The 27,034-nt window shown below is 36.2% G+C and overlaps 1 protein-coding gene across 1 annotated transcript in view; it reads right to left on the bottom strand.

Annotated features, from left to right (window-relative positions):
- Nucleotides 1-805: 805 nt before the first annotated feature.
- Nucleotides 806-27,034, bottom strand: part of PTGFR (prostaglandin F receptor) — a 49,622-nt gene continuing 23,393 nt past the window's right edge. The window contains exon 3 of the mRNA XM_004026020.5: nt 806-4,692. Within this exon, the coding sequence (XP_004026069.1) occupies nt 4,411-4,692 (282 nt within the window). The 3' untranslated portion in view covers nt 806-4,410. The remainder of the gene's footprint in view (nt 4,693-27,034) is intronic.

Consider the following 27,034-nt stretch of genomic DNA (forward strand, 5'->3'; position numbering starts at 1 on the left):
TAAAATTCCTTTTAGTTCATTTATTCTACCTTATCTTTACAGATTACAAGACCATGCTTGTCAGTACTTACAAACAGTGAGTCCTAAATGTTTCTATGCCATGATGTTCCTAAATGTTAAAAACAACTTTTAAAAATCGTTTCTGTTTAAATGCTATTAGGAAGACAAGAATGAAAATTTTTTTTTACCTAATGTGGAAATCATTAGTGCTGTCTACAAATTAGTTTCCGTTTTCCTAACATATAGTATTGCACTTAGCTGCCCCCTGGGAAGTTAGTAAAGCCACATTATTTATGTTAGCTGGAGAAGTGTATGCAAATATATGTTGCCTCCAGATGGAAATTCTAACAGCCTGTGTGTGATTCACCATGCTCTGTAGTTTGAGAAACAGCCACATATAATGGTGGCTGTTTTTTCACCTGAGTTCTCTGAGTGATTACAGCAGCAGAGCTCCCCTTCAGAGTGGACAGGAACCATGTGGGAGATACAAACTTTTGTGAAGTTTATGGCGCTGTAATTTGGAGATTGTTTCTTATTACAGACACATTGAGGCTTTTCTGAATGATCTATCTAAACCTGGAGGTTTGGGAAATCAGATTTCTATCTAAATTATGACTTGCCTAGGTAAGTTGAGACACAGGTGAAAGAGAGAAGATATCACAGAAGAGTGGGCAGGGTGGGAGAGCAAAAGGTAATAATGGAAAATAAGTTGAAATTCTTCTCACCCAGTAGCAGATAAAACGGGAGTTTAGGTTCAAGCGTTTCAAGTTTTATATGGTCCTCCTAAAAATAATCACTCTTGAAAAACATTAGTCCAACTTTATTATAAAATTACTTGTTTGAAGTTTTAAGCTAGTCAAAGCACTAAAATTACATGAGTTGCATACCAAAGCAAACAACAAAATATACATATCACTATTTAATCTCTATACAATCCAACAAGTATGAAGAGGACAACATACATTTATTCACATAACAAAGAAAAACATGTTTCTTCTATTATTAAAATGTGCCAGTAACAAGTTGAAGTCCAACATTATTTACCAGGTGGTAAAATCTTTGACACCCAGATTAAGAAGTAATAAAATGTATATTCCCAGCGTTTATATTCTGACCCAAAACAGTTATTTAATTTGGAACAATGATGGTATACAGGTGAAGCTAGCAATAGTTTTAACAAAAAGTACACTCTATATTTAACAAGTGCTCTTATTTGGGTTCTAAACTCAGAGTAGGCACAAAACAAAAGCCGATTTCTCAAGTCCAAAAGTGTGCAAACAAGAAACATTTATCACATAACACAAATATATCTACATATGTGTGTATTAACTTTCAGGTATTTTTCATTTTAGCTATATAGATCATTAGAAGCAACTTTCTGCCTCTAGGGAAAAAAAAAATTAAGGGCCCATTTCTTTCACCTAGTTAACCCATCAGTAAAAGGTCTGATGTTTTGGACGTACCCATAGCTAATTGTGAATCAGCATTATCTATCTTTGTATTCATAGTCATAAAAACCTATGCGTGATATTTTTGCTTTTGTCTCATCTTTTTAGAAAAATTCACTAACACCTGTAAAAATCCTGACATGTTTAGGTTATTTGCCCAGAATATATAATTACCAAGAAATCATGTTTAAATAGTATGTGAAGTTGCTTGGATAATGCCTTACCCAGTTCAAAAGGAAATTCAGTAATTCTGCAGATTAGTTATGAGTTTTGAAATAGAGCTGAAAACACTCAAATTGGTAAATTTATTGAAACTATTTGTACCATTTATTTTACTATTTATTTCCAGAAACCTGAAAAAATACACTTCTACTTTGAACATTTATATGAAAGTTATTGGTAGATGTTCCAGTCTATTATTCATTACACAGTAAATCGCCAAGCTACATGCAACACATATAATAACAGAAATAAAACTCTTAAGTCAGATGTGCACATTGTTGCATTTGTTTTCTATAATTTTGTTTTACTCAGAAGAAAAACTTAAAACAATGAAACCACATTCCTTTTTTTTTTAATTTTTGATGTCTACTTCTTGGGTTAACATCATTTTTAAGACCAATTTAGTTACCCAAACGTATACTCAGATAACATAGATAACCCTCCTAAGATATGTACACATCTCTCTCACTCCTTAAAGCCTTGCACATGGCCATGTTGCAAGATCTCCTGAAGTCAGTACACATGGCCAGGGAGACATCATGGCAATACAGCAAGAATTCTGCCATTTATTTAGAAGCCTCAAGGAGAAGGATCCTGGAGCCCCTGAATGAGAGTTTCTTCTCCATGCCTCTCCCCAGTCAAAATACATGGAAATATTCATAGAAGCATTGTACCTAGCATGATGAGGAAGGATGGAGAATGGTTCCTTATATCTCTGTTCACAAGACATCAGCACTCTTAAGTAACTGTATGAAATAAATTCTCTGCTGAAAGCAAATAAACCATCTGAAAGGTCTTCTGGGCTTTAAGATTTCTTGAAACAAATGAGAGCATTTATGTAATGTAATAACAGTCACTAATTGCAGCAGTTTTTTGAAAGCATATGCACTATAGAAATATATATCACACATATCCATACGTGTATATACATACATACACTCATATATACTACAAAAACCTATAATTGTCAGTTTAAATTAAAACTGCACAAAACTTTGCAATTCTCTGTTCATTTTGCACCAAGAGGTTCTTGTCTGTAGTTCAACCTGGCAAGTATTTATCGAGCATCTACTATGTGCTCTATAAATGAGAATAAACTAAATTTGTGTTATTAATTATTTACTGGCCTTAAAATAAGAATATCATGTGCCAATATGTTTGTGTTTCTCTTCTTTAAACTTACTGAAAAATTATTGCCTTTAAATCTTCAGTGAGGCTATTTGCTTAATTCCTTTTGATTTACTTATGGGAATTTACAAAAAAATCACTAAAAGTTAACATGACTTCCAATGTAAATTACCAATCAAAAGCAGATATTTAAGAGCATAATAATTTAAGTCTCATTGAATTACACAGATTTCCTAGAGAATCTGAAATCAGCCTAACAGGGAAGATTAATTTTTAAATGAATCCAAGTTAATGAAAGCAAAGAACTCTTATACAGAAATACATTTTCCTATTATAAAGCAGGACAACCTACCCTAATTTCTGATAGACCTAGGACAATTTGAATGAGTCCTGAAATTCTTTTGGTTGAATTACACAAACAAGCAAAGAAAAAGTCTCAATTATTATTGGAAAATTTGGGGAGAGATTATTATCTCTTGATCTCCTAGTTAATTGTTATAATAATCCCCAAGTGCTTGGCAAATTGCCAGTCTTCCCCTCTTAGTACTGGTAGCACAGGCTTTAGAATATGCCATCTTACAAATTTAATGAACCTGCTCTCAACAGAATTTTCTGATGTCTGTGTGTATACGTGTGTAAAGAACAAACACACTAGCTGAGATAGTCTTTGAATTTTATATATTGATTCTGTTTCTTTTGTTCTCTCACACAAATAATGGCTCAAGGTAAAGCACCTTTTGCCAATATTCTTTGCACCTATCACTGGCATGTAGCTTCGGTTTGTTTGCATTATCCATGGTAGAGTTTTGAAACTGCTGTAATTCTAGTTGCCCATCAATGTGCTGAGAAAGAGCCTTTGTTTCTCTAAAAATTATTTATTGTGCAATCATACACAAAATTTTCAGAGAAAAAATGATTATTTGAAAATTGCTAATCTATGACATGAAAAAACACTTCCAACAACAATCAACCTTCATAATAATAAATGTAGGCAGTCCTATTTGTCAAATACGACAAGAATGGGCCCATTCTAGATAGGATTGCAAGGTCAGGCAACCTGTCTGCCAGACCTGGAATATGCAGAGGTTGTTATAACAAACCATCATGAATTCTGGGTGTCATGACCATGCATGTGTTAATTGAGGCTACACAATGAGGGGCAAAATAGGCCAGATCAAAAAATAAGAGTGCTTTATTTTACTGAGCCTAGTTTATAAGGGTTAGCTACAGAGCGGTGATCTCAAAATAACCATTTCACTATGCAGGCTGCATTAAGATGTTCTCTGGCAAATAGGCCAAGTAAAGGCATTAGAACTCAACAGATGATTCACTCAAAGCATAAATAAGACAGATAAGCTCAAAATTGCTTTCAGTGTGACTCCCATGGCATTATTTCATTGTGTCTACCTCCCATTGGCAAAAACAAGTGAAAAATGTACAATTATCCTGTTTATTTGACAAATTTCAAAACCTGAATCTGACAATAGTATCTTCAAACTACATGATGAAGCCTGAATTTTCCAGTTAGGCTACAGGTATTTAACTAACTGAAATATTGCCAAACATGTCTTAATTTTGTTCTAGCCCCACACAGATTTACTGTTCTATTAAGCTAGGTGCTTGCTGATTTCTCTGCAACTGGTGACTCAGAAATAGCAGCAACCTTTAAGGAATTTTTAATGGAACTAAGCTCCCAAATATGTAAGCTGATGACATGCACTCCACAGCATCGACTGGCAAGCTTATAGAGATTCTTAAGGACAGCCTTCCGTAGAAGAATGTATACCCAAGGATCTAAGATTTGATTCCATGTTGCCATTCGGAGAGCAAAAAGTGTTGTTTCACAGGTTTCCAGAGAATGATTTCCGTTTATTCCAATGTTGGCCATTGTAACCTAGAAAAGAAGAAAACAGGGAAATTAGTTGATGCAGCCTTTTCCATCCTATAATTTTTAAAAAATTAGCTATGCTAGATGACATTCATTTCACCTTCCACAGAGTGATGCTATTGTGCAAAATACTGACAGAAAGAAATCAACAATAGCAGAAACACTGATGGAGACAACTGAATCATTTTAATTCAAATTGACATTAGACCTACAAAAATGATAACTTCTATAGTAAGTCAAATATGCATAAACAGAATCACCTAAGGGAGAACAAACACTGATATCAGTAACTGACCTTCTCATACTTCTAAGAATAGTAAATGCAAAGCCAACAAACATTTGTTTTATTTCAATGAAGTATTTTTAAATAAATAAATTATAGATAAGCTAACAAATAGTTTTACAAAATGAATTTAGAGCATCTGATATTAATTTGCAAATGGTATATGACAAATTTTAGTTTGAGATTTTCTGCTTGTTAACTACAAGGATACCACTCTCTTCAATTTTCTATTTCCCTTTCTACATCTCTTAGCCTTAGCCTTAACTTGGCTAAAACATTCCAAAAAGTATGCAATGGAGTTTTCTAAGGACTTTGAGGAAAGGAGTTTCTCTCTACACTACAGTTGTGACTTAACCGTAACAATGTATTTTGTGATTTCATGTGTCCATTTCCTGACCACCCATGATTTTGAAGAGATCATTTCATGGAATCAGTTCTATAAATTGTCCCAGCTACATGTTAGAACTAAGCAAATCACTGATCCCAGCTTTGACTTCCAAACAAACAGTTGTGGAACAAATAAGGTGGCTTTGAAAACATCTTGGATATACAAACAAATAAGAAATAGGTAAACAAAAGGTAAAACTGAAAAGTGAAGCTTGGGCCATTGTGCCACCATTAAAAGATGATGTAACAAAGACCAAAACACAAATACAAAGAAAATCAAGACCCATTACTAGAAAGAAATGTATATCTTAATTTGACCTGATGATACCAATGGTTGAAGAATAAATGTTCTTTATCAAAACCTTCATTGTCTACACAACAAAGTACAAACTCCTCAGCTAGCCCCTTGATGATGCATCTGAAGTCTATTTCTATAATCTCATCTATCTCATCTCCCCTGCAAATTCCTTATGACACAGCCACTGTGAAGGCCTCATCTTTCCCCGATGCACCATGCCCTCCTGAGCTTTTGTTTGTGTAACTCCTTTTGTTTTGAGTTACATGGCGCACACTCCTCTGATTCTCCTCTCTCCTCTACAAACAGCAGTGTGGTCACCAGATGTGGGAAGGCATAGAGTCCTCTTCTGAGGGAGCCCAGTGCCCAGGCTTCTCCCCAGAACACTAGGGCACTGCCCAAGCACTCATCATTACTCTCTCCCCACCTTTAACCCCTAACCCCAGCCTTGGAAAGAGGTTATTCCACAGCCTGACTTGGGAGAAGCACTAATCATTCAGCCACCAATAAATGTGGGGAGACTATTTCTGTAAAAGAAATATCGTTTATCATTAGTATATTAGTAATAACAAATACATTCATAATATTGATAATTCAGGACCACCTAAGTATCCAACAGAAGATAAATTATAACACTTTCACATAATTGAGATACATGCAGACTTTAATGTTTGTGATTCAGTGTTAACCTTTTAAAAAGCAAATTGCCAAACTGTATTGATTGTGTGATTCCATTTTTGAAAAAAAAACAAATATGTAATTTTGTGCATAGAAAAAAGCCTGGAGTGTATGTCATTGTTTTCGTTGGTTAACTCTAGAGAGCAGAACTACAGAGACTTTTGATTTCCTCATTTTGTTTGTCTCAAATTCACTAATTTTTTAGATAGATCATGCATTGCTTTTATAAATTATGTTTTTTCCCTAAGAAATTTGTGGAAATATACTATTTTACTAAAGAATCAAAACTAATGTGGATTATTTGTGTACATCTCTATGGATGTGAGTAGGGCAGCACTGAAGTTATCACAGAATCTCCTGGAAAACTGAAGCCCTGATAAGGCTGGCAAGAGACATGTGGGAGCTGGGGTCAGAACAAGGATGTCTGCATGCTGGTTCGACAAAAGCAGTCGGAAGCCATTTTCTCTGGTCTCTGGCAACAGTCTCCTGACAAGCGTTGAGAACATTATTCTCTGTCTAGCCCACCTGCACTTGTATTCCAGACACTTACGTACAGAGTCTCATCATACACACAGTCTTTCATACAGTTTCCAAGAGCTACCCAGTACATTGAGCTAAAGGAATATGGGTTATTTTCTAAAGTCTCTTCCTGTGAACATTGGCACATTACAGTTGTATATCTTTGTTGATGATTAGAATTCTGAGAAGTAGACAGGACAAAGTATTTGAATATTCTATGAAAAAATTAATTCACCTGATAACTGTAAAACACTGGACACTAAGATAAGAGAAAGAATGAGGTCAAAGAAGCATGGAGGAAGGATAGTATATGTTCATTGCCAGGTTGCAAAGAATAAAATAGGCTGGTAATACGATGAATCTCCATTCATTTGGGCCACCTAAAACAATTCTATCAACTGTTAACGTCACCAAAGTTAATGAATCTGCCAGGCTACTTTACTCATAGATAATAGAGCCCATGTTTGCTAAGGTTTTATTCTGGATGTTATCGCATCTCTCCCCCATGTCTGTACATCTGTTGGCCAGAGTCAGGGCTCTGTGGCTGTTTACTATTCAAAGCAATGGTAAATTTGATAATTATGCTTCCATTCCTCTGCATATTCATAAACGTAAATCAATGCAGCAGCAAGTAGTTTTGAGTGTCTGCTGTATCTAGGCATTGTGCTAGATGGCACTACCGCCAAGACCCAAGTTAATGTGAGTAAAACAGAAATGTAACTGAAGGGATTCTGAGAACAGAAGGAAACAATGGGCTCCATTTATTATGCACACAGAGGACTGTCTACATCACCTCTCATCAGAAGACAGAATCACAAATCTTACAGGGTACAGGAAAATGTTATCTAGTCCAGACTTCCATACAAAGTGGAAATTACTTAGGGATGTCATTAAGTATCTGAGAAGAAAGTCTCAGCACTACTCAGGAAAAAATCTTTTCCATTTGAGCTGTATGAGTTGTAGAATGTTTTCTGTTACCAGGAGCTAAAATTTACTCAACATATTTTAATTTAGTTTTCTAGAGCATCATGGGATAATCAATCCATTTACTAAATGTCAGCCTTTCACATATCTTAAAATAATACTAGTCTTATAGTTCTTCAACTGCTTTTCATACAAAATGGTTTGCAAACCCCTACCTCTTATACTCTAGTTTCTCAATCTTTAAGAAAATACACTGGACAGAAATAAACTAACTCTATATATGGTCCAATAACTACAAAGCTCAATGGAGCATCATTTCCTTTTTGACAAACTACTATCTGTGCCTCCAGGACTACATTAGCCTTGTATATTCCCTTGTGGATTGATCCAAGTTCATAGTACATTACAAGAAATAACCTCTTATTTAATATTTTTACTCAGTGAATATGTAGAGTAAGACAGCCTTCACTTTTCCCTGCTTATGTTTCAAATTATTCAAATACTTAGAAAATATGGATATATAAATATACATATATACACGGAGTTACAGTGACATATCTGTGACTCGATATTAATGAATTTACTAGCCAGGCATGGTGGCACATGCCTGTAGTCCCGGCTACTCAGGAGGCTGAGGCATGAGAATCACTTGAACCCGAGAGGCAGAGGTTGCAGTGAGCAGAGATCACACACCACTGCATTCCAGCCTGGGTAACAGAGTGAGACTCTGTCACAAAAAACAAAAAGGTATATGTGTGTATGTATATATACACACATATATACACACACAAATATATGCACATATATACACACATATATATACACATATATACATATATATATATATAAATGAATTTACTTGATGGCATAAACTTCCAGTTCTGGAGCCTCAGATGTCACGTCTGAGCCAGCACCCATGTATAAGTTGTTTGATCCACTTTCATGTTGCCTCTCCATCCACACCTTGTTTTTCTGTCATTTCTCGTTGAGTGTCTTATCGCTTTAAAAGCAAACATCATATTATAGACTCCTAAGTGGTTTTCCAGTCTCTAGTTATTTGTTTTTCTTATTGCATTTTGTTTTCTCTAGTTACAAAATATTTCACAAATGCCAAAAACATGCCATGTTCCCTGCCCTTCCCTCACTAAAAATTACGTATCTAAATCCTCCTACCCTTGTCCCATCTTCTGCAGAAAACCTTTCTTGAGCTCTCTGTAGCTGAGTAATGTCTCATTCTATACAGCCATTATGTGTGACACCACTCCTTTAATATTGATAAACATAATATCAGTATAATATGTAGAACATATTGAAATGAGATAATGTCAGTATGTGTATAATAGTCCCTTGTGTCTTGAGTGTAGGAACTATGTCTTTAACTTTCTCAAATCCTACTCCTCTACTTTGTAGAACATCATTAGGAAGAGACTCCTACAGTTGAGTTGGGGAAGACAAGAAGAAACAGGCAATTACAAGCACAGGAGTTAGGAGGGTTAACAGAAAGCAGGCCAGGCAACCTCAGGTCCAAAGAGTCAAGTTGGATTTAAGGTAAAAAAATAAATTAATTAATTAAATAAAAGGAAAGAAAACTTATATGAACTTTTGTTTCAAGGAATTCCTCAGAGTCTCTATGACCTTTAACTTCTAGTCTGCCCAAAAGTTTCTATTTACTCAAGATAAGAAATCCTAGTAAAGTTAAAGTGAGTCTTAACTTTTTTAATTGTTATGGTGATAAAACTTACATCTCCCCATAAGCCTTCGCTGTTCTTAAGGAAGGGCCACAATTGAAGATCACTGGGGCAGGTGAAGAGAAGGAAGCAGGGATGTAGAGACTCCTACCTGGGCCAGATCCCAGAAGGGTTTGGGAACTGGGATGGAGGTGGTGGGATTCAAGGTGCTACAACAGAGACGTCTCTGTCTTAGAGGACTTGCTCTTGTTTAAAGAAGCTCTGCCATCCCTGCATCCTCTGCACAATAGGTTGTTAGTTCAATCTTGTTAAATCAAACTCACTGATTAATCAATTAGTTCGATTCAACTTTAAAGAAGCTTTGACCCACCTACTTCTGGCCATCAAATATACCTGTCAGTATCTCAAACCTCCAGCCACAGGGGTGGTGCAAGAAGACCAGGTCCACTGGGGTGGCTTAGGCACAGCAGGGATCATGGAATTTCTTTACCCCAATGTGTCTTCAAGGAAGGAGGAAAGGGAAGGAAAAAGTCATGTTATCACTTTATATATTTTAATCCATTTCATCCTCCTAAAACCCCCAGAGGTGGTTGCTATCTTTCTGTTATTGCCAAAAAGAAAGCCAAGTCACAGACACATTAACTTGCCCAAGTTCACACTGCTGGTAAGTGGCAAAGGCAAAATTTCAGCCGAAGTCTACCTGGATTTCAAATCTGTCTTCCACTACACCATTCCCAGTGGTGCTATGTTATATTTATGAATAAGATGATTAAAAAATCGCTAACATTTATTGAGTACTTACTATGTTTCAGGCACTGTTTTAATATTTTACATCTATTATCTCATTTAATCCTGCTACACCTCTGAGAGAAGCAGTATTATCTCTACTTTAAGATGAAGCTGAGGCACAGAGAGGTTAACTTGCTCTAGGTCAAGCCGAACAAAAACGTGGTGGAGTCAAGATTTGAATAGTTGGAGATGATGACTAAGGATTTGTGTGTTAGCCTCCATGGCACTAGGAGAGCTCATTTTTAATTCTCTATGATTCTAGTTCCATCTGCCTATGTCTAGTTGTCTTTCAAGCTGATTCTAGCACACTCTCATCCAATATTTCTAAAATTATATTTTTACTAGCATCTTTTTAAAAAGGTAGGAACTGGTACTAATAAATGTTTTGCTCCAAATCTCCTGTGCCCATAACAACAGATATAACCAATAGGAAAATCAAATGAGTTAAACTCCACACAACCAAGGTGTCCTTCAGAAGAATGGCTGTCAAAACAATGAATGTGCAGAGGACAGCTATCTGTCCCAGAATGAAAAGGTAATTATAAAAAAGTATCACTAATAGATTCACTAATAGTGATAGATGGAATAAAACAATGCTCAGTACCTTTTACCTTCCTTCTTCTTATCTGTCCCATGATGAATGGCATGGTTTTCATTTCAGTAGTTCTTTTTCTCTTATTCTTTAGACCAGCAGTCCCCAGCCTTTTTGGCACCAGAGACCAGTTTCATGGAAGACAATTTTTCCTTGGCGGTGGAGATGGTTTGGGGATGAAACTGTTCCACCTCAGATCATCACGCATTAGATTCTCATAAGGAGCGTGCAATCTAAATCCCTCCCACGTGTTCACAGTAGGGTTTGTGCCCCTATGAGAATCTAATGCCGCCACTGATCTGACAGGAGGCAGAGCTCAGGTGGTAATGTTTGCTCACCTGCCACTCACATCCTACTGTGCAGCCCAATTCCTAAAAGGCCTGGGCCTGGGGGTTGGGGACCCCTGCTTTAGACTAATATTCAGATGTCCTTTTGGACTTTGTTTTTACTTTTTTAATCCAAACTTCTGTATTCACCCAAGAGTTATCCTTATTTTATTATTTCTATTCCTTGGCAGTGGTGGAAATTAAAAAATCAGTAGGCAAATTAAAAGTCTTAGAAGAAGAAAACACATCTATAAAATCTTATGTTTGTATATATGCCTTACTTTGGCACAAAAAGAATTTGAGGCATTTTACTTCAAACCTCTGGCTCATTCCAGATATGATTACCTACATCAAACACATAGTTACACTAAGAAAATATTAGTTATGTTCCAAATATTGGTAATAATAGATGCATAAGACATTTTCATCCTAATAAAAAATGTTTATCTAAAATATCATGACTGAAGTAATTATTAGCATCCCATCTACGAATTAAAGAAAAAACTAGTCCGGTAATTAGTTGTAATATTGGAGGTACAATGATTCAGGAATAAAAGTCTACTTTATTTGACCACTGGCAACGTTGTTTTAATAGCAAAAACAGACCATACCAGTTAGGCGTTTCAGTAAACCATCTCTCCTATAACACATTATGTTTTTTCCAGCAAGAAATTTCCAACTGGCCCATTTAGTTTATTGCTACAGTAGTTTGGAAAGATTTTCCAAAGCATTCTCAAAGTTGTGGTACAATAATTAATTATTTAATGAGAATTTTTTTCTCATCTATCTACTTATCGAAATGTGTGTAGGCCTTTTGTGCATGGGCATCTATGCATTATTGAAATGTGTGCATTGGTTCGCTGTGCCTCAGCCTCTATCTGCTTATTGAAACTGTGTGTATTAGTTCACGGTCTCAGCATCCATCTACTTGTTGAAATGTGTTGGTCTTCTGTGTCTTGGCATCTACTTATTTATTGAAATTTGTATGTGTTGCTTACTGTGCCTGGATATCTAACTACGTATTAAAATGCATTTGTTGGTTCACTGTTTTGGGACCTATCTCTTTACTGGAATATATGTGTTGGTTCCCTGTGCCTCGGCATCTATCTATTTTATTTGATGGGAGTTTTAAATGAGAAGAGTGTCCTTTCAAAAATAAAAGATATCCATACATTTTAGAGAAAATTAGTCTTTGAAAAAGCCAATCTAAACCTACAGACCAAATGCAAAGATACTAGAAGGCCAACAAATTAAGGCACGTGGAACACACAGAAAAGAGTTGAGCCAGAATTAATAATAAATGTCTATTTAACCCTAAAGCATAATATGAGTCTAGTTAAAGATAAAATCCATATATACTTCTGGTCAGCACAAAAAATCAGCCCTTCCTGATGATCCAGTCAATTTCACTAAAATTAGTTCAGTTTAGTGGTGGCACTTGAGTCAATCTTGTTATTTGGTCAAAAGGATAAGACAATTTGAGTGTTGTGCTTTTTTTTTTTTTTTTTTTTTTTTGCTAACTTTCTGAACTTACTTCTCTGGAGTTACACTTTTAATTTTTCTTCAGCATACCTAGGCAGAAAATTGAAATTCATCTTTCTTAGTTATAAGTCAATGTATACCCAAGCATTCTCCAGGTAATAGCCTATGGGTTAAATCTCTGATCATATTTACTCTCTCCCATGTAATTTTCAGCCTTTTGAATACATTTCCTATCTCATGGTCTGAAATATTAGCCACAAAGTTCAGTACCAATCTGTCTCCTCTACAAAACAATCTAGTGCAGTGGTTATACCCCACATAATTTTCTCCTGACAATTTTCTGTGTATTACTCATCCTTCAACTGTTTCGGAAGCATATGCCATGACTCCATTAAACCGTCAACTCCATCAAAGAAAGGATTTTGTCTTCTGAACACCCTTATTCCCAGTGTCATGCTCAATACTTGGTACATACTGGCATTCAGTAAATACCAAGTGAAGGAATTAATTAATGAGAAGAAATGTTAGGATCCATGGAGGTCACAAACCATGACTCATTTCTCTCTGTGCTGGGCACATAGTGGCTGTCGATTTGTTAACTGGCATACAACCTTCTCTGTAATGCACAAAACTATACCAACTGCTTCAGCAGCCTCATCATCATCATAAATGAATAACCAACTTTCATCAAGTTCCTGATACTGTTATATTCAACATGCAATAGAAGACAGATTTAATGTGTTGTAAGATTTGGGGAGAGAGGGAGTCTTTTTTTCTCTCTCTCTTTTTAGCATAAGTATGTCACTAATGTATCTCTTTGGCATAATTTGGGTGATATAATTACAATTACATTTTTATACTTCATTAATCATTACTTCCCTAAGATCTCAGAAGGCAGTCGTTTACTGGTATATTTGCATAACACTGATAATGAAAAAATTGCAGTAAGTACTTTTGTTTAAGATACAGTCAAGAGAGGCCATCAATCATTGTCTAAAATTCATACAATTTTACTACTATATGAAAACTTGCTGTCTTTATGCCATTTAAACTTTTAAATGAAGACTCATATTACTTTTTTAAATCATAAAAATCCAACTTTTAAATAAAAATAAATGTTACAATGCAGTATACAGCCATTAGGTTGAGCTGATTTTCTTTCTGAGAAAAAGTACCAATCTCCAGATTTCTGACCAACAATCTTTTAAGAAGCATTTCATCTTACCTAAAAATTCATAGTTAGTAGTATGTATTATATTTGCTGCCATAGTAACTGAAGTCCATGTCTTGTGGTAATATATACAAATAAAACCTTGAGAATGTGTCAAAGTGGTCCACTAGAGAGAAAATTTCAGCCTGCTGACTATCATCTATCCTTAACAAAGCTACAAGGCCCTGCAAGATATGCCTTCTATAAAACAGATTGCATCCTCCCTCTATTTTATGGACAAGTCACAGTTAATTCTACAACCAGCACAGTTGTGTTCTATCCCTTTTAATGAGTGACTGTAGCCCATCTTTGAAATGGCTCCTTGACTCACTATTGGGCCCAAACCTTTGCTTCACCAAGGCACTTCATTCACAATACAGGTCAGTGTCAGTCTTGAGTATTTCCTTGTCATGCCACTGACTGAGGATTGCTCACTGTCTCACTTGTCACTTGCTAAACAATGATATATATGGTGACCCCATTCTTTTTATTTGTTCATTCTTGAGAGCTATATTATAAAGAGCACAAAAAAAGGTTATTTGTCTTGGCTTCATTCCAATAAAATCACTAGTGTTCTCATCCTGCCCTCCAGGTTCAGGAAGATCTAGGACAAAATGTTAGGATGCCTGGATGTCTGTGGCTATGGTGTTAAAACTGTATAGGTTCTCTCTACTCTGTCAATTTACACCTCACATTTCAGCCATTCCCTGCTGATGAATGACACCAAACATACAGCAAAAAGCAAGAGCACTAGAACATGCTTAGCAGGATCCAGTGATCTCATTTAACACTCTCTCTAGAAATGCATCAAATCTCAGCTCTCAGTGTGTTGACTTGATGCCACAGCAATCCCGTACTCCACAGCCTCTCATAAAGAAAGCATTAATTATCTTCAATTTTCTATTGCTGAATAGGAGACCACTTTAAAATAAAGATGAGGCAATAATTTTTTAGTCCCAGTGAATAACATAAATTGTGTATAATTCTTGCAATGTTGGGCAGGACCTTTTTTTCACTTGTTTGTTTTTGTTTTTAAAGGCATACTGTAAGTCTAGTACAAACCAGTCTCAGCAATCAACCAAAATCAACTGTGTTTCCTTGGTACGATCATTATGTGAAGAATTAGTAATATAAGAATACGCTAATTCCAGAAGACTACTTCCAATTGGAACAGTTTCTAAGATTTTAAAACAAACAAAATATTCTGATACTACTTTTAAGTCTTACTGTGTAATAAAGAGTTTGACTGGTCATTGTCCATGGTTCCTGGAAGGGAGCCTCTAAGCCCTTGGAATTTCCTTAATGATAGGAGTATCTTTATTAGTTCTGGTGGACACCTTGGACCAAGTCTCAATTTCTGTTAATGTGGTGACTCACTGTGGGACCCTAAATAATTTCAGGATGGGGACTGGCCATACTTGAAAGACCAACCCTGTGATTGGAGGGTCAGGGCTTTGAACCACATGATATCAGCCTGACCTTCTAGAGACTGAGTTCAATCACTTGATCAATTATTCAATCAATTATGCCTACATACCAAAACCTAATTAAAAACCCTAGATACCCACAATTCAGATGATCTTCCCTGGTTGATGATATCCATTAATATAGTAGGAGGTGAAACATCCTAAGGACATGGAAGCTCAGTGTTTGGGACCCACCCAGACCTCACCATAGGAGTCTGTTCTTTTGACTGGTCCTAATTTGTATCCTCTATAATAAAATTGTAAATATAGTACTTTCCTGAGTTCTACAAGTCATTCTAGTAAATCATCAAATTCAAGAGGATAGTGGGAAACCTGAATTTGTAACCAGTTTGTCAGAAGTGCAGGTGACTGGGAATCTCCCAGGCTTGCAGATGGTGTCTGAAGTTAGGGCAGTCTTGTGGGGGACTCTGCTGTATATCTATGAAATTTGAACTAACTCCATGTAGTTAGTGTCAGAATTGCCCTGCTGGGTCCTTGTTACATCTTTGAGCATGGCAGTATGACAGAGGTTAAGTAAGGCTGGAAGTATTATAATAGTCTTGGGCTGCTTCAGTTTAGGCATCCTGATACTCATCTGGCATGTTGGAATTGGGGATGGGGTACTATTTTCATACCACTAAGAAGCAGTTGGAGGATTTATGTGAACTTTTGATTAAGCCAAGTTGGTTATCTTGGGTCAAATACATTAACAGTAAAAAAAAAAAAAAAAAAAAAATATTGCATTTGTCCAAAGTGTAGAGTTTTAGATGAAGTTATTCCACATTTCCCTCTGATTGGTATAAGAAAAATATTTTATTATAGAAAGATACAGAAGGTTAGAACTGGAAAGAATCTAAAAATTGTGTAGTCTAATTTGTTCTTTTCACAGGAGAAAAAATAACCAAAGCAAGAGGGAAGGTGATTCACCCAAGATAATAGCCATTTAGTATCAGAGCTGGGACTGCATAAGATCTGTAACATCTAAAATTACACTGTGATTCCCAAGCTCCTTTAGTTAGGACATTGTTCACTAGCTAAGGTAGATAAATTCTGATCAGGTTGTATTGCCAGTGAGAAAGAAAGCATGCAGGATATAATCAAATGTCTTGCCTCTCTTTTATTGGTCATTGAAATAGAACTTAATGTCTTTTTAAATTTTTTGCTGACTTACATCACTAAACAGTTGGCCTATGCAAATATTCATTCCATAAGCATTTATAAGGCATCTATTATAAATCGAATCTAGGTATTTGGTTCTGAAGTCACTTCAAGAACTAATAAAAGTCCAGTAATCCTCTAGATAACATGTATTTATCCTCTTCCTCATTTTGTTGATACCAAATGGATTACTCTTGCTCCAGTGCATTATGAAGCCAACCAACTCATCAAGCCCTATGTGTGTGCAGTTGTTGAGTATGGTGTGGAAGGGATGGGGGTTTAAAGAGGAAGGATGCATACAGGGACAGGTTCACACCGTTGAACAAGTGTCCTCATCATGTGATGTCATTCTTTTCTAATGAGCTAATGAATATACTCAATAGTAGCGACTCCACCAGCTGCCCAAAAGGCACCATTAAGATTAAGCAAACCACACATTGTTGTATTATGTAAGTTGCACTAGACCTTTGTGTTCCAAAGGAGTTACTGAAATTTCACTTTTTTATTTTCAGAAATCTAGTACTGAGATATTTGCTGGATTAGATGCTACTTTCAGACATGCTAGGCATATAGTTCCCAAGAGTTAGGAGTGTATCATTCAACATTTAAACTAAGGAATCACCAGAGTATGTGAAAAACCCTTTGAGTCTCTTCTTTAAACAGTGAAATGCAGACAGACCCCAACTAACAAACATTTAAAATATCACTCATTTACAAGTTATCATTTAAACCACAGAATATGGTTCACCATAATAATGTGGCATCTCTTTATTATATAAGCTAGTTTAAAATATTGTGCTAGTTTAAAATATTATTTAAAAATTAGCTAAAATAAAATTCTGTTGCAGTGTTAATAATCCTTACCAAAAACTTTGTCATATCTGAGAGCTACGTGTAGATCCTATCCACCCTACCTGTGCCAGACTCCCTATTTCCTGGTTAGTCCAAAGGTATTTATACGTGTTTTTCACATTCTCCCTTCCCACAAAACTTATTCTTCAGCTCAGACTTCTTTTCATGACCACTTCCTCATGAGTTTCGACCTGAATTATTTCTCCTTTTTCTTCCACTGTCCCAACATACTGACTACCTGTGACTCATTCTCTAAAGATATTATTCTATAATATAAAAAGTGTCTTTAAAAGTAAATGAGATTTCTGGGACTAAGAGGAAGGAAATGTGCAAATTAATTCAATCTTTCTGTAGGACAATTTGGGCAATTTGGAAAAATATACCAGTAAGCCAGTTCTCCTTGAATCAATTCCATGTCTATGAATTTATTCTAAGGAATCAAATAAAAATAGTGCACAACAACCTACAAGTTGTTCATCTCAGTTTAGTTTATAAAATGAAAAAATATGTAAGCAATCTCCAACAAGCAGGGATTTGTAAAAAGAGATTACAGTACACCTACACAATGAAATACTTTGCAGCCATTAAAATGATGTCACCCAGGAATGCTCGCATATAAGGGAAAATAATTATAATGTAGTTAAGAAAATAAAGAAGATTACAAAGTAAAAGTGTTTTAGTTTGGTTAACATAATAATAATTACGAAGTTAAAACTTATTGCATAATTCCTATGTACTTTCTGAGATAGGTACCACTAATATTCCCATTTCAATGATAAGGAAAAGGAGACAAAAGGAAGTTAATTATCCTGAGTAAAGCCAAACAGATAGTTAAGATAAACTGGGTTCACAAAGTCAAACTGTTTTTTTAGAAAAAACAGATTTTGCAGGGGTGTCCAAGGGAGAGAATACAGTCATGCGTTCTTAGTTTCTGTTTCTTGTTGGGCCAGTAAAGCCCCTTCCTCATCCCTCTTTTCTGCTTATCACTAGAGACAGAAACTGAAAACCATGGCTTCAGGCTGCTAAAAGCCTAAAACAAAACAAAACAGAACAACAATAACAAAATAAGTCTGGTTGGACAAGCTCGATAGAGCCTCTCTAATACATGTGTATATGCTTTGAGAAAGGAGTAGAAGAATATGAACAAAAATATAACAGTACATAACAAGCTGGGTATGTACTTGTGTTAGGCAGAATTTCAAAAATGACCCCTTTAATATGCCCAACCTAGTCCCTGGAAACTGTGAATATAATGAGATATGATTCCCATGATTATGTTATATTATATGGCATGGCCGACCTTAAGATAGTGAGATTATCTAAGTGGGCCTAATTTAATCACATGAGTCCCTTTAAAGGCAGAGAACTTTCTCTAGCTGGTAGCAAGATAAGCCAGAGAGATTCCCAGTGTGAGAAGGATTCATTGCACATTTTCTGATTTGTGCATAGAGGGGCCACAGGAGAAGGAATGCAAGCTGCCTCTAGGAGCAGAGGACAGCCCCGACCTGAGGGCCAGTCAGGAAACAAGGACCTCAGATCTACAGTCACAAGGAAATGGATTCTGCCTCAATGAACTCTGAAAATGATTCTTCCCCCAAGCCTGTAGGTAACAGCCCAACACTGCTCCTACCTTCATCTCAGACACTTGTTGAGGCCCTGAGCAGAGAACTCAGTTGAATGCACCCAGATATCTGACCTACAGAACTGTGAGATAAGATGAGCACTGTTTCATGCTGCCAAGTTATAGGACTCTGTTATGCAGCAATAGAAAACTAATAGAGTACTTACGAGTGATTTAAAGTTAGGAAACAGTGAAATTTATATACAGTAGATCAAAAACCTACAACAGCCATTACACTTACTGGAGAAAGTGTAGATACATTTTAGAATCTGGAACAAGACAAGAGTGCCCACTATTACTACTACTGTTTAACATAGTATTGACAATGCTACAAGAAACAAAAAATGAAGTATAAGAATCAGGAGAAAAGAGATAAACTTTTGTTACCTAAAAAAATGATTAGGCTCAATAAACGATTGAAACCAATGAGTTCAACCTGTTGCTGAATATATGACCAACTTAGAAAAATCAAAATCACTTCCCTATACTAACAATACCAACTATAGAATAGAATAAAACAATTATTTCTGTATTTTTCAAATTTTATACAATGAACATACATAACTTTGTTAGTAAGTACACGTCCTATCAATGGTCATAGTCAAAATATTTAGAACATTGTTATCGATCAATCAGAATGGCACAGGCAATAATCAAGTAGTTCAGCCATATACATATGTACCAGATGAACAAGAGCATCATACATTATAATTGTCAAGTGATTATTATATTTCTCTTTTTGAAATCACTGGAAAGGGTAAACTTTAGCTACCCACTTTTGCCAAGGAGAATTTCTCTTAATAATTGTTTTTCCCATAGTCGGGGGAAAAGGAATGTAATTCCTTTGGAGTATAATTAAAGCAACAAGGCAAGATGGCTTACTTAAAAGGTTGCAGTGAGCAAAAGTCACAGCTGGTACAGAAGGGAGTGGAGTGTCTATAGAGCTGGGGGATGGGAAATTAAGAGAGAGGAGCCAGCCTAGGCAGCCCGCATGTGGCTGTACTATCCTACCTGAGCAGACAGGATTAAAAAGTGTAGCTCAGATTTCCTCCCCCTGCATGAACTCAGAGTTGTTGCAAGCATGTGAATGCTGGGGGCCTTGCCATTACTTGCCTTCAAATTATGAAATGACAAGGTTAAAAGTCCCCCATGGAACTTGATTCTCACACCCCAAGTAACAAAAAACAGCAATTAAAGCATATATACCTACGTACCTAACAAGTACTTGACAAAGTCCACCACAGTGGTAGGTGAATTTTAACATAAAAAACAGCGTACTAGATCAAATTATTTTTACTTTATAACACATTCAAGATAAGCAATAAAGACATGTTCTGTATACTTTAACCATGATTGATCCCAAACCAACGGCAAATCGTCACCAAATTATACTAATAACTCACATAACAAAGAAAGGTCTAAGTCATCCCAAGAGTAGATCTGAAAATGACCACCAAAGACTGTCCTTCTGCTCTTAGGAGATTGTCAGCAAAAGCTCCGGAAATTTCTTTATTACACTGCTGTAAAACTGCAGCTACAATTCCACTGTTCTCTTTCCAGTATATAAATTATCTTGTTTTTTCCATTAAGCTACCAAGTTTTGTGGTATTATTTCCAGTGCCACAAAGCCAAACCCGTTCTCTGTGGTTATACGGAAGATATTGTATTCTTAAGAGGTTTCGCAAATAAAACCACAAAAATGGCCTCACTTAAAAGAACACTACTTTTTAAAGAAATACGAGGAGATAAAAATATATGATCAACAAGTATATATTTGTATTCGGGTAAATTGTTTCATAAAGAAGATGGGCTGAACTAACTTTCAGATTTCTCTGGTTGTTTAACCAGTGAACGACTCAAGATCCAAAACCCCCTATCTCAGAACGGCACAAACCCAAAATCCTAAAAGGTAATAGTGTCTGGTTGGCATCTTAGAGGAGAATTGACCTTATTAAACACATTCATGTTACGAAGCATAGCATGAAAAGAAAGGAAGTGGTATAAACCTGAAATGACATTTACTACAAGTTTATGGAAAAGAAATCAGTGTGAATAAAAGATGAGATAATTTAACCCACGGAAAAAAGAAAAAAGGAATTTATAAATCAACAATTAAGTCAAAAGAGAGGAGTTGCAATTTTAGAAGAGAATCCACTCTCATAATTGGTAGGTAAGAACCTACTCCACTAAGCCCAGAGACCACCAGACACCACAATGTATATGAACTCAGGAGCCCTTTGGTCCAGAACTCTTTTAGTTGCTTGGCATAGATTAAACATAAATGAAGTTTCTTAGCAAAGCTGTTCCTTGGAAGGCCATGGGCACTTGTTCACAGGATTCTTTGGTAACAAAGCTGGTTCTGTTCATGCCTCCCCAAATAAACTACAAATTCCTTTGAGGTTAGTATCGCATTTTAGTCATGTTTGTATTCCCTGTAGCACATGTGCAAAGGCCCATGGTAGGCACTCATTGAACGTTTTCATACGTTACTACTGAATTTTACTAGAGTACCAAATGGAATCATGGCCATAACAGTAACAATAACAATCACACAGCACCTTTCACTGGATGCTTACCAGATATTATGTGAAAACTAAGGTTACCTTATTAAATCAGTGATAGAGTCAAAAATATTATCTATATTTTACAGAGGTTATTATCTATTATCTAATATCTATATTTTACTGAAGCTCACAAATATCCTTAATAATTTGCCAAAGGACACGTGGCAACTATGTTCAAACTCAGGTAGTGAGAAATTTCTGCACACTACAATAGGCTATATGAACTTATTTAATTAGGAGGAGAGGTTCAAGTATAGACTTGGGAGATAAGCTTTTCACTCTCAGAGATGGTTTCAGTGTAGTCACATATTGTGGAGTAGCCACTGATGAAGATGCTTATTGATAGAGACAAAAATCAAGGTATCTTTGCATATAGTAAGTGCCTTATAAATATTTGATAGGCAATTTCAGGGCCAAATTAGGAAACCTAAACAGTTTCCCAAGTCAAAGAATTCTATTCAACTGGGAATGAATACTGATCCTTTCTTCCCAGTAACAGAAGCTGAAGAGTAGTTAAGCACCTTGACTCAGACAAGTCAGAATTCACTGAGGTTAGCTACGGTGCTCTGTCTCTTTTACTTCCCAGAAAGATTTGCTTCTGCAGGGTACTCGATTTTTTAAATATTTTAAGGCCTTATGGAAAAGCTCTGCAAAATAAAATGATAATCTCTGCTCATGTTTTACACATTTGAAATGATGGGAGCTGTGATATTAAAATCAATCGTGAAAAAATGTTTTTTTTTAATTCCAGAATTAAACCCTAACTGAACCCCAGATAAGGGGTGTCTAAATCCCTAGTTCATGGTCTATCTAACATGCAATACATGCTCTGCTATAAATGCGTGTGTGTGTGTGTGTGTGTGTGTGTGTGTGTGTGTGTCTTTTATACTGTAATGACAAATGCTGCAGTGGTGGAACCTTTCTCTTTTGTATTAAAGTAATTACTAGGGCACTTCAAAACTGATTCTCTAGGGTCAAGAAATAGAACAATTTGTAACTAAAACATGGAGTTGCCTAATTTTTTGTGTGTATAAAGCTGTGCAAAACCAAAGCCAAAAAGAAATAATAAAAGAGTAATAAAAAGAGAAAACTCCACCTCAAAAAAAGAAAAATGTAGATACATAACTTTATATTCTCAGCCAAATGAATGTCTATCAAAATGTTCTTTGCTAAACCAACAGAGAAGTTATATTGAGATTATTAACCAGGTATAATAGATAAGACATAACTAAATGTTTCCTTTATAATTTTCCCACAAAACATAATTGTGTTTTAAGCCATAAGGAAAATTATTTTGAACGTATTTTCTTTTTTTAATTTATTCTACTTTAAGTTCTGGGATACATGTGCAGAATATGCAGGTTTGTTACATAGGTGTACATGTGCCATGGTGGTTTGCTGCACCTATCAATCTGTCATCTAGGTTGAAAGCATTTTCTTTGTTATTTACAAACTAATCTTGGCATAATAGTAATTTATTATTTGCCTTACTTCCTAATATAAATTCCAGAAAAGTAATCACTTGTTACTCATGCATTAAATGAAATTTCTAACAAAAAAATTTTCCGAAATAAAACTTTCTGCTATATTCTGTTCCATTATAATCCATTCTCTACAAAGCACCCAAAATGATCTTTTTAAATCATGCATTAGATCACACCTTTCCCTTGTTAAAAACCCTTCCAATGGCTTCCAAAACAATTTTAATTGAAACTCACCATGGCTTCCAAAGTCCTACACAATCTGACTCCTACCTTCTTCTGTGTCCTCAAATTCTACCACCTTCATCTATGCTCCCCTTGCTCCAGTGAATGACCTTTGCTTTGTTCCTCATCACAAGAACCTCATCCCTGCTATTGGGTTTTTGTGCTGGATTTTCCCTCTGCTCAACCACCCTGCCCCAGTAATTTCCCATGGCTGGCTCCTTTTTGTCACTCAGGACTAAGCTCATGGTGAGGATGTCCTTGAATATCTAATCTAAAATAGCCCCATTCCCACCCACAATCACAGCACTTATCAATCTTTAAAATCATCCTGTAAATTTATTTTTTACTTATTATCTACCCCTTTCCAAACCGTCCTTACCCCACTTCGACCACCACCTTCAGAAGACCGTAACCCATAAGAGAAGGGATATTGCCTCGTTCAGCAACACAGCCAGCACCACAGCCCTAGCATCTAGAATAGTATCTTACACATGGAAGGCACTGATAAAAAATTTTATTGAATAATTGAATGAGTATTTCTAAACTCATTATGGTACATTTTATGGTATATTTTAAGTGCCTTGGTATGGTATTTATGGTAATATTTGAAGTGCCTTCATATAGCGAATTTTTACTAAGGACATTTATCTTTGGCTCCTTAAAAATCAAGAACTATGGTATCCTGCAGCTGCAAATATGCCTAGGTAGGATTGCAAACAGTAGTGTTCTCATGGCAAACACATCAGATTTTGCAAGACACTTAGGATAAACAGGCTGCTCAGTGAGAGATGAACACATTTTCAAGACAAAAGTTTGTTTTGTTGCCATCAACATTCTGGAACTGGCTCCTTCTTGCACCCTCTGATTTTAATCAAAGCCTGACGACTGGTTCCTCACAACACTCAGCAGTGACCTCTCTCTCCCCTGGATATGGTTTTAACCTTTCAATGACAGAATAGGAGAGAAAAACGACTTCTCAAAGGAAAAAAAATTATGTACAAATCTAGGTTATTTTTAGTACTCATTGCCAACTAACATAGCTGTCCATTTTTTAAATTTTGAATTCTAAAATTTACTTAGATAAATTAAGACCTATTTAGGTTGGAGATAGAAAAAGGTATGAGACTGAGGGCATTGTCAATGCTCTGGAAAGGAGAAGAGAAGCAAAAATTACTTTTAAAACATTATTAAAGGCAGCCTTGTTTAGCAAATTTGTTTAAAGATTGCTCTCAATCAGTCCTGTGTCGGCATAACAACAGAGTACAAAAATAATCCTACTTTTAAGGTTTACTTTTCTCTACATATCACAACCATCTTCATGTCTTTGTGTTTTCTTCATGTCAGAGCTCTTCTCCATGAATATTGACTTAAATCTGAAGACATTTTAATTTTAACTAAAATTTCAAATATAATGTATGGCCAGCAATGTTGTGCAACTGTTCATAATGTTGTGTTATATGATTGCATCCCTTAGGTAAACCCTCTGAACATACATAGTCATAAATATTTTCCACATCTAAGGAAATCTATGTTCTACAAAATGTCATGAGGATTCAGTGAGTTAACATCTGTAAAGCACTTAGAGTCTTGTCTGGCATATAGTAGGAGTTATGCGTGTGGTTTTTTTAAAAAAATTAATTGGTTCTTACACTACAGAAAAATTCTTAAGCAAGAACTTTAAATTTAAAACGATTATCACAATTACAGTTTTATAGTTACGTTTCAAAAAACTTGACTCTTTTTACAAGAAATAACATTTTAAAAATCCTTATGTGACATTCAAATGCAATTAATAACCACAGCTATAAGGACGCTGTTTCATTCACCAATTTTATTTGTGGTGAAAGGATTCTAAATGATCCTAAAGGATGAGCTGCATTTTTCTTGAACTTTTCCAAGTAGTATGTGAGGCAGCACAGGAAACAGAGTAGAAACATATGACATTCACTCTGTCACTGAGGAGATTTCTAGCCACTTGAGAAATTAGATTAATCACAAAACAAACAGCACAAAATCTATGGTCATATAGAATTAGATGCTATATTTTATCTACAGAGAGATAAATACAAGGTAGAATAATCACAGCAGATTTCTTGGAGAATATTACATGTGTAAATAAAGACAAAGAATGTCCAGAATTATAATTTCTCTAATAAAAAAACTCAGATTTGAATCAGTGTAATGTGCTATAGTAACATATTCTTTTTAGAGAGATGATTTTTAGCCACCAGCCACATGTACATTTGACTACACTTCATGTGAAGCCATGTAATTTTGGCATTTCATTTACAAAATATTGGACTTTAAGAAAATTTGGAAGGAAAATGTTAGTTACTTAACCAGTATTTATATTTGAGTCTTCTGATTTTAATTATAAAATAATTAGTTAATAAATGGTATTTACCTGTTCTTAAAGTCATGATAGCACGTTAATCCCCCTCCCCTCTTCATGTTGGGTGGTATAGGCCAGTCATTGAGTAAGGAAACCTAAAACCAGTTTTCTCCCTCTACCCACCACAAACAAGCCTCCTGACTGTTTCCCACACATTCCAGTGTGCTTTAATTCACAGAAAAATGAGATTAATTCCAAAAGAGAAAACTTTATCAATATAGTTTAGATGTTTGTCCTCTCCAAATCTTATGTCGCAATGTGGTCCCCATTGTGTTAGTCCATTTTTACACTGCTATAAAAAAAAATTACCTGAAACTGCGTAATTTATAAAGAAAAGAGGTTTAGTTGGCTCACCGTTTTGCAGGCTGTACAGGAAGCATGGCGCTGGCATCTGTGTCTGGTAAAGGCCTAAGAAAACTAACAATCACGGCAGCAGGTTAAGGGGACACAGGTGCATCACCTGGTGAGGAGGGGAGCAAGAAGGAGAAGGGGGAGGTCCCAGACTCTTTAAACAACCGGGTATCTTATGAACTGAGTGAGAACTCACTTATCACCAAGGCATTGGCGCTAAATCATTCACAAAGGATTCACCCCCATAATTCAATCACCTTTCACCAGGCCCCACCTCCAACTTTAGGAATCACATTTCAACATGAAATTTGGAGGGGAGACATATCCAAACTATATCATTCCACCCCTGGGCCCCAAATCTTATGTCCTTCTCACATTTCAAAATACAGTCAAGCCTTCGCAATAGTCCTCCAAAGCATTAACTCGAAAGTCCCAAGTCCAAAGTCTCATCTGGAGATGAGTTTCTTTCACCTATAAAATTATGAAATAAAAGACAAGTTATTTAGTTCCAAGATACAAGGGTATACAGACATTGGGTTTACATTCCCATTCCAAAAGGGAGAAATAGGCCAAAATAAAGAGGCAACAGGCCCCACACAAGTCCTAAACCCAGCAGCCAGTCATTAAATCTTAAAGCTCCTGAATGAATCTCCCTTAACTCCACATCCTGCATCCAGAGTACACTGATGCAAGGAGTGAGCTCCCAAGGGGGAAGATCCACCCCTGTGGCTTTGCAAGATGCAGCCACCATGGCTGCTCACACAGGTTGGAGTTGAGAGCCTGTGGCATTTTCAGCCACAGGGTGCAAGCAAACAGTGGCTGAACCATTCTGGGGTCTAGAGGATGGTGGCCCCCTCCCCACAGTTCCACTAGGCAGTGCCTCTCTGGGGACTCTGTGTGGGAGCTCCAATCCAAAATTTTCCCTCTGCAATACCCAAGAAGAGACTCTCTGTGGGGGTTCCACCCCTGCAGCAGGCTTCTGCCTGAGGATCCAGCCGTCCCCTTACATCCTCTAAAATCTAGGCAGAAGCCACCAAACCTCCTTCACTTTTGCATTCTGTGTGC

The sequence above is a fragment of the Gorilla gorilla genome, chromosome 1, assembly GCF_029281585.2.
Source record: "Gorilla gorilla gorilla isolate KB3781 chromosome 1, NHGRI_mGorGor1-v2.1_pri, whole genome shotgun sequence".
NCBI lineage: Eukaryota > Metazoa > Chordata > Mammalia > Primates > Hominidae > Gorilla > Gorilla gorilla.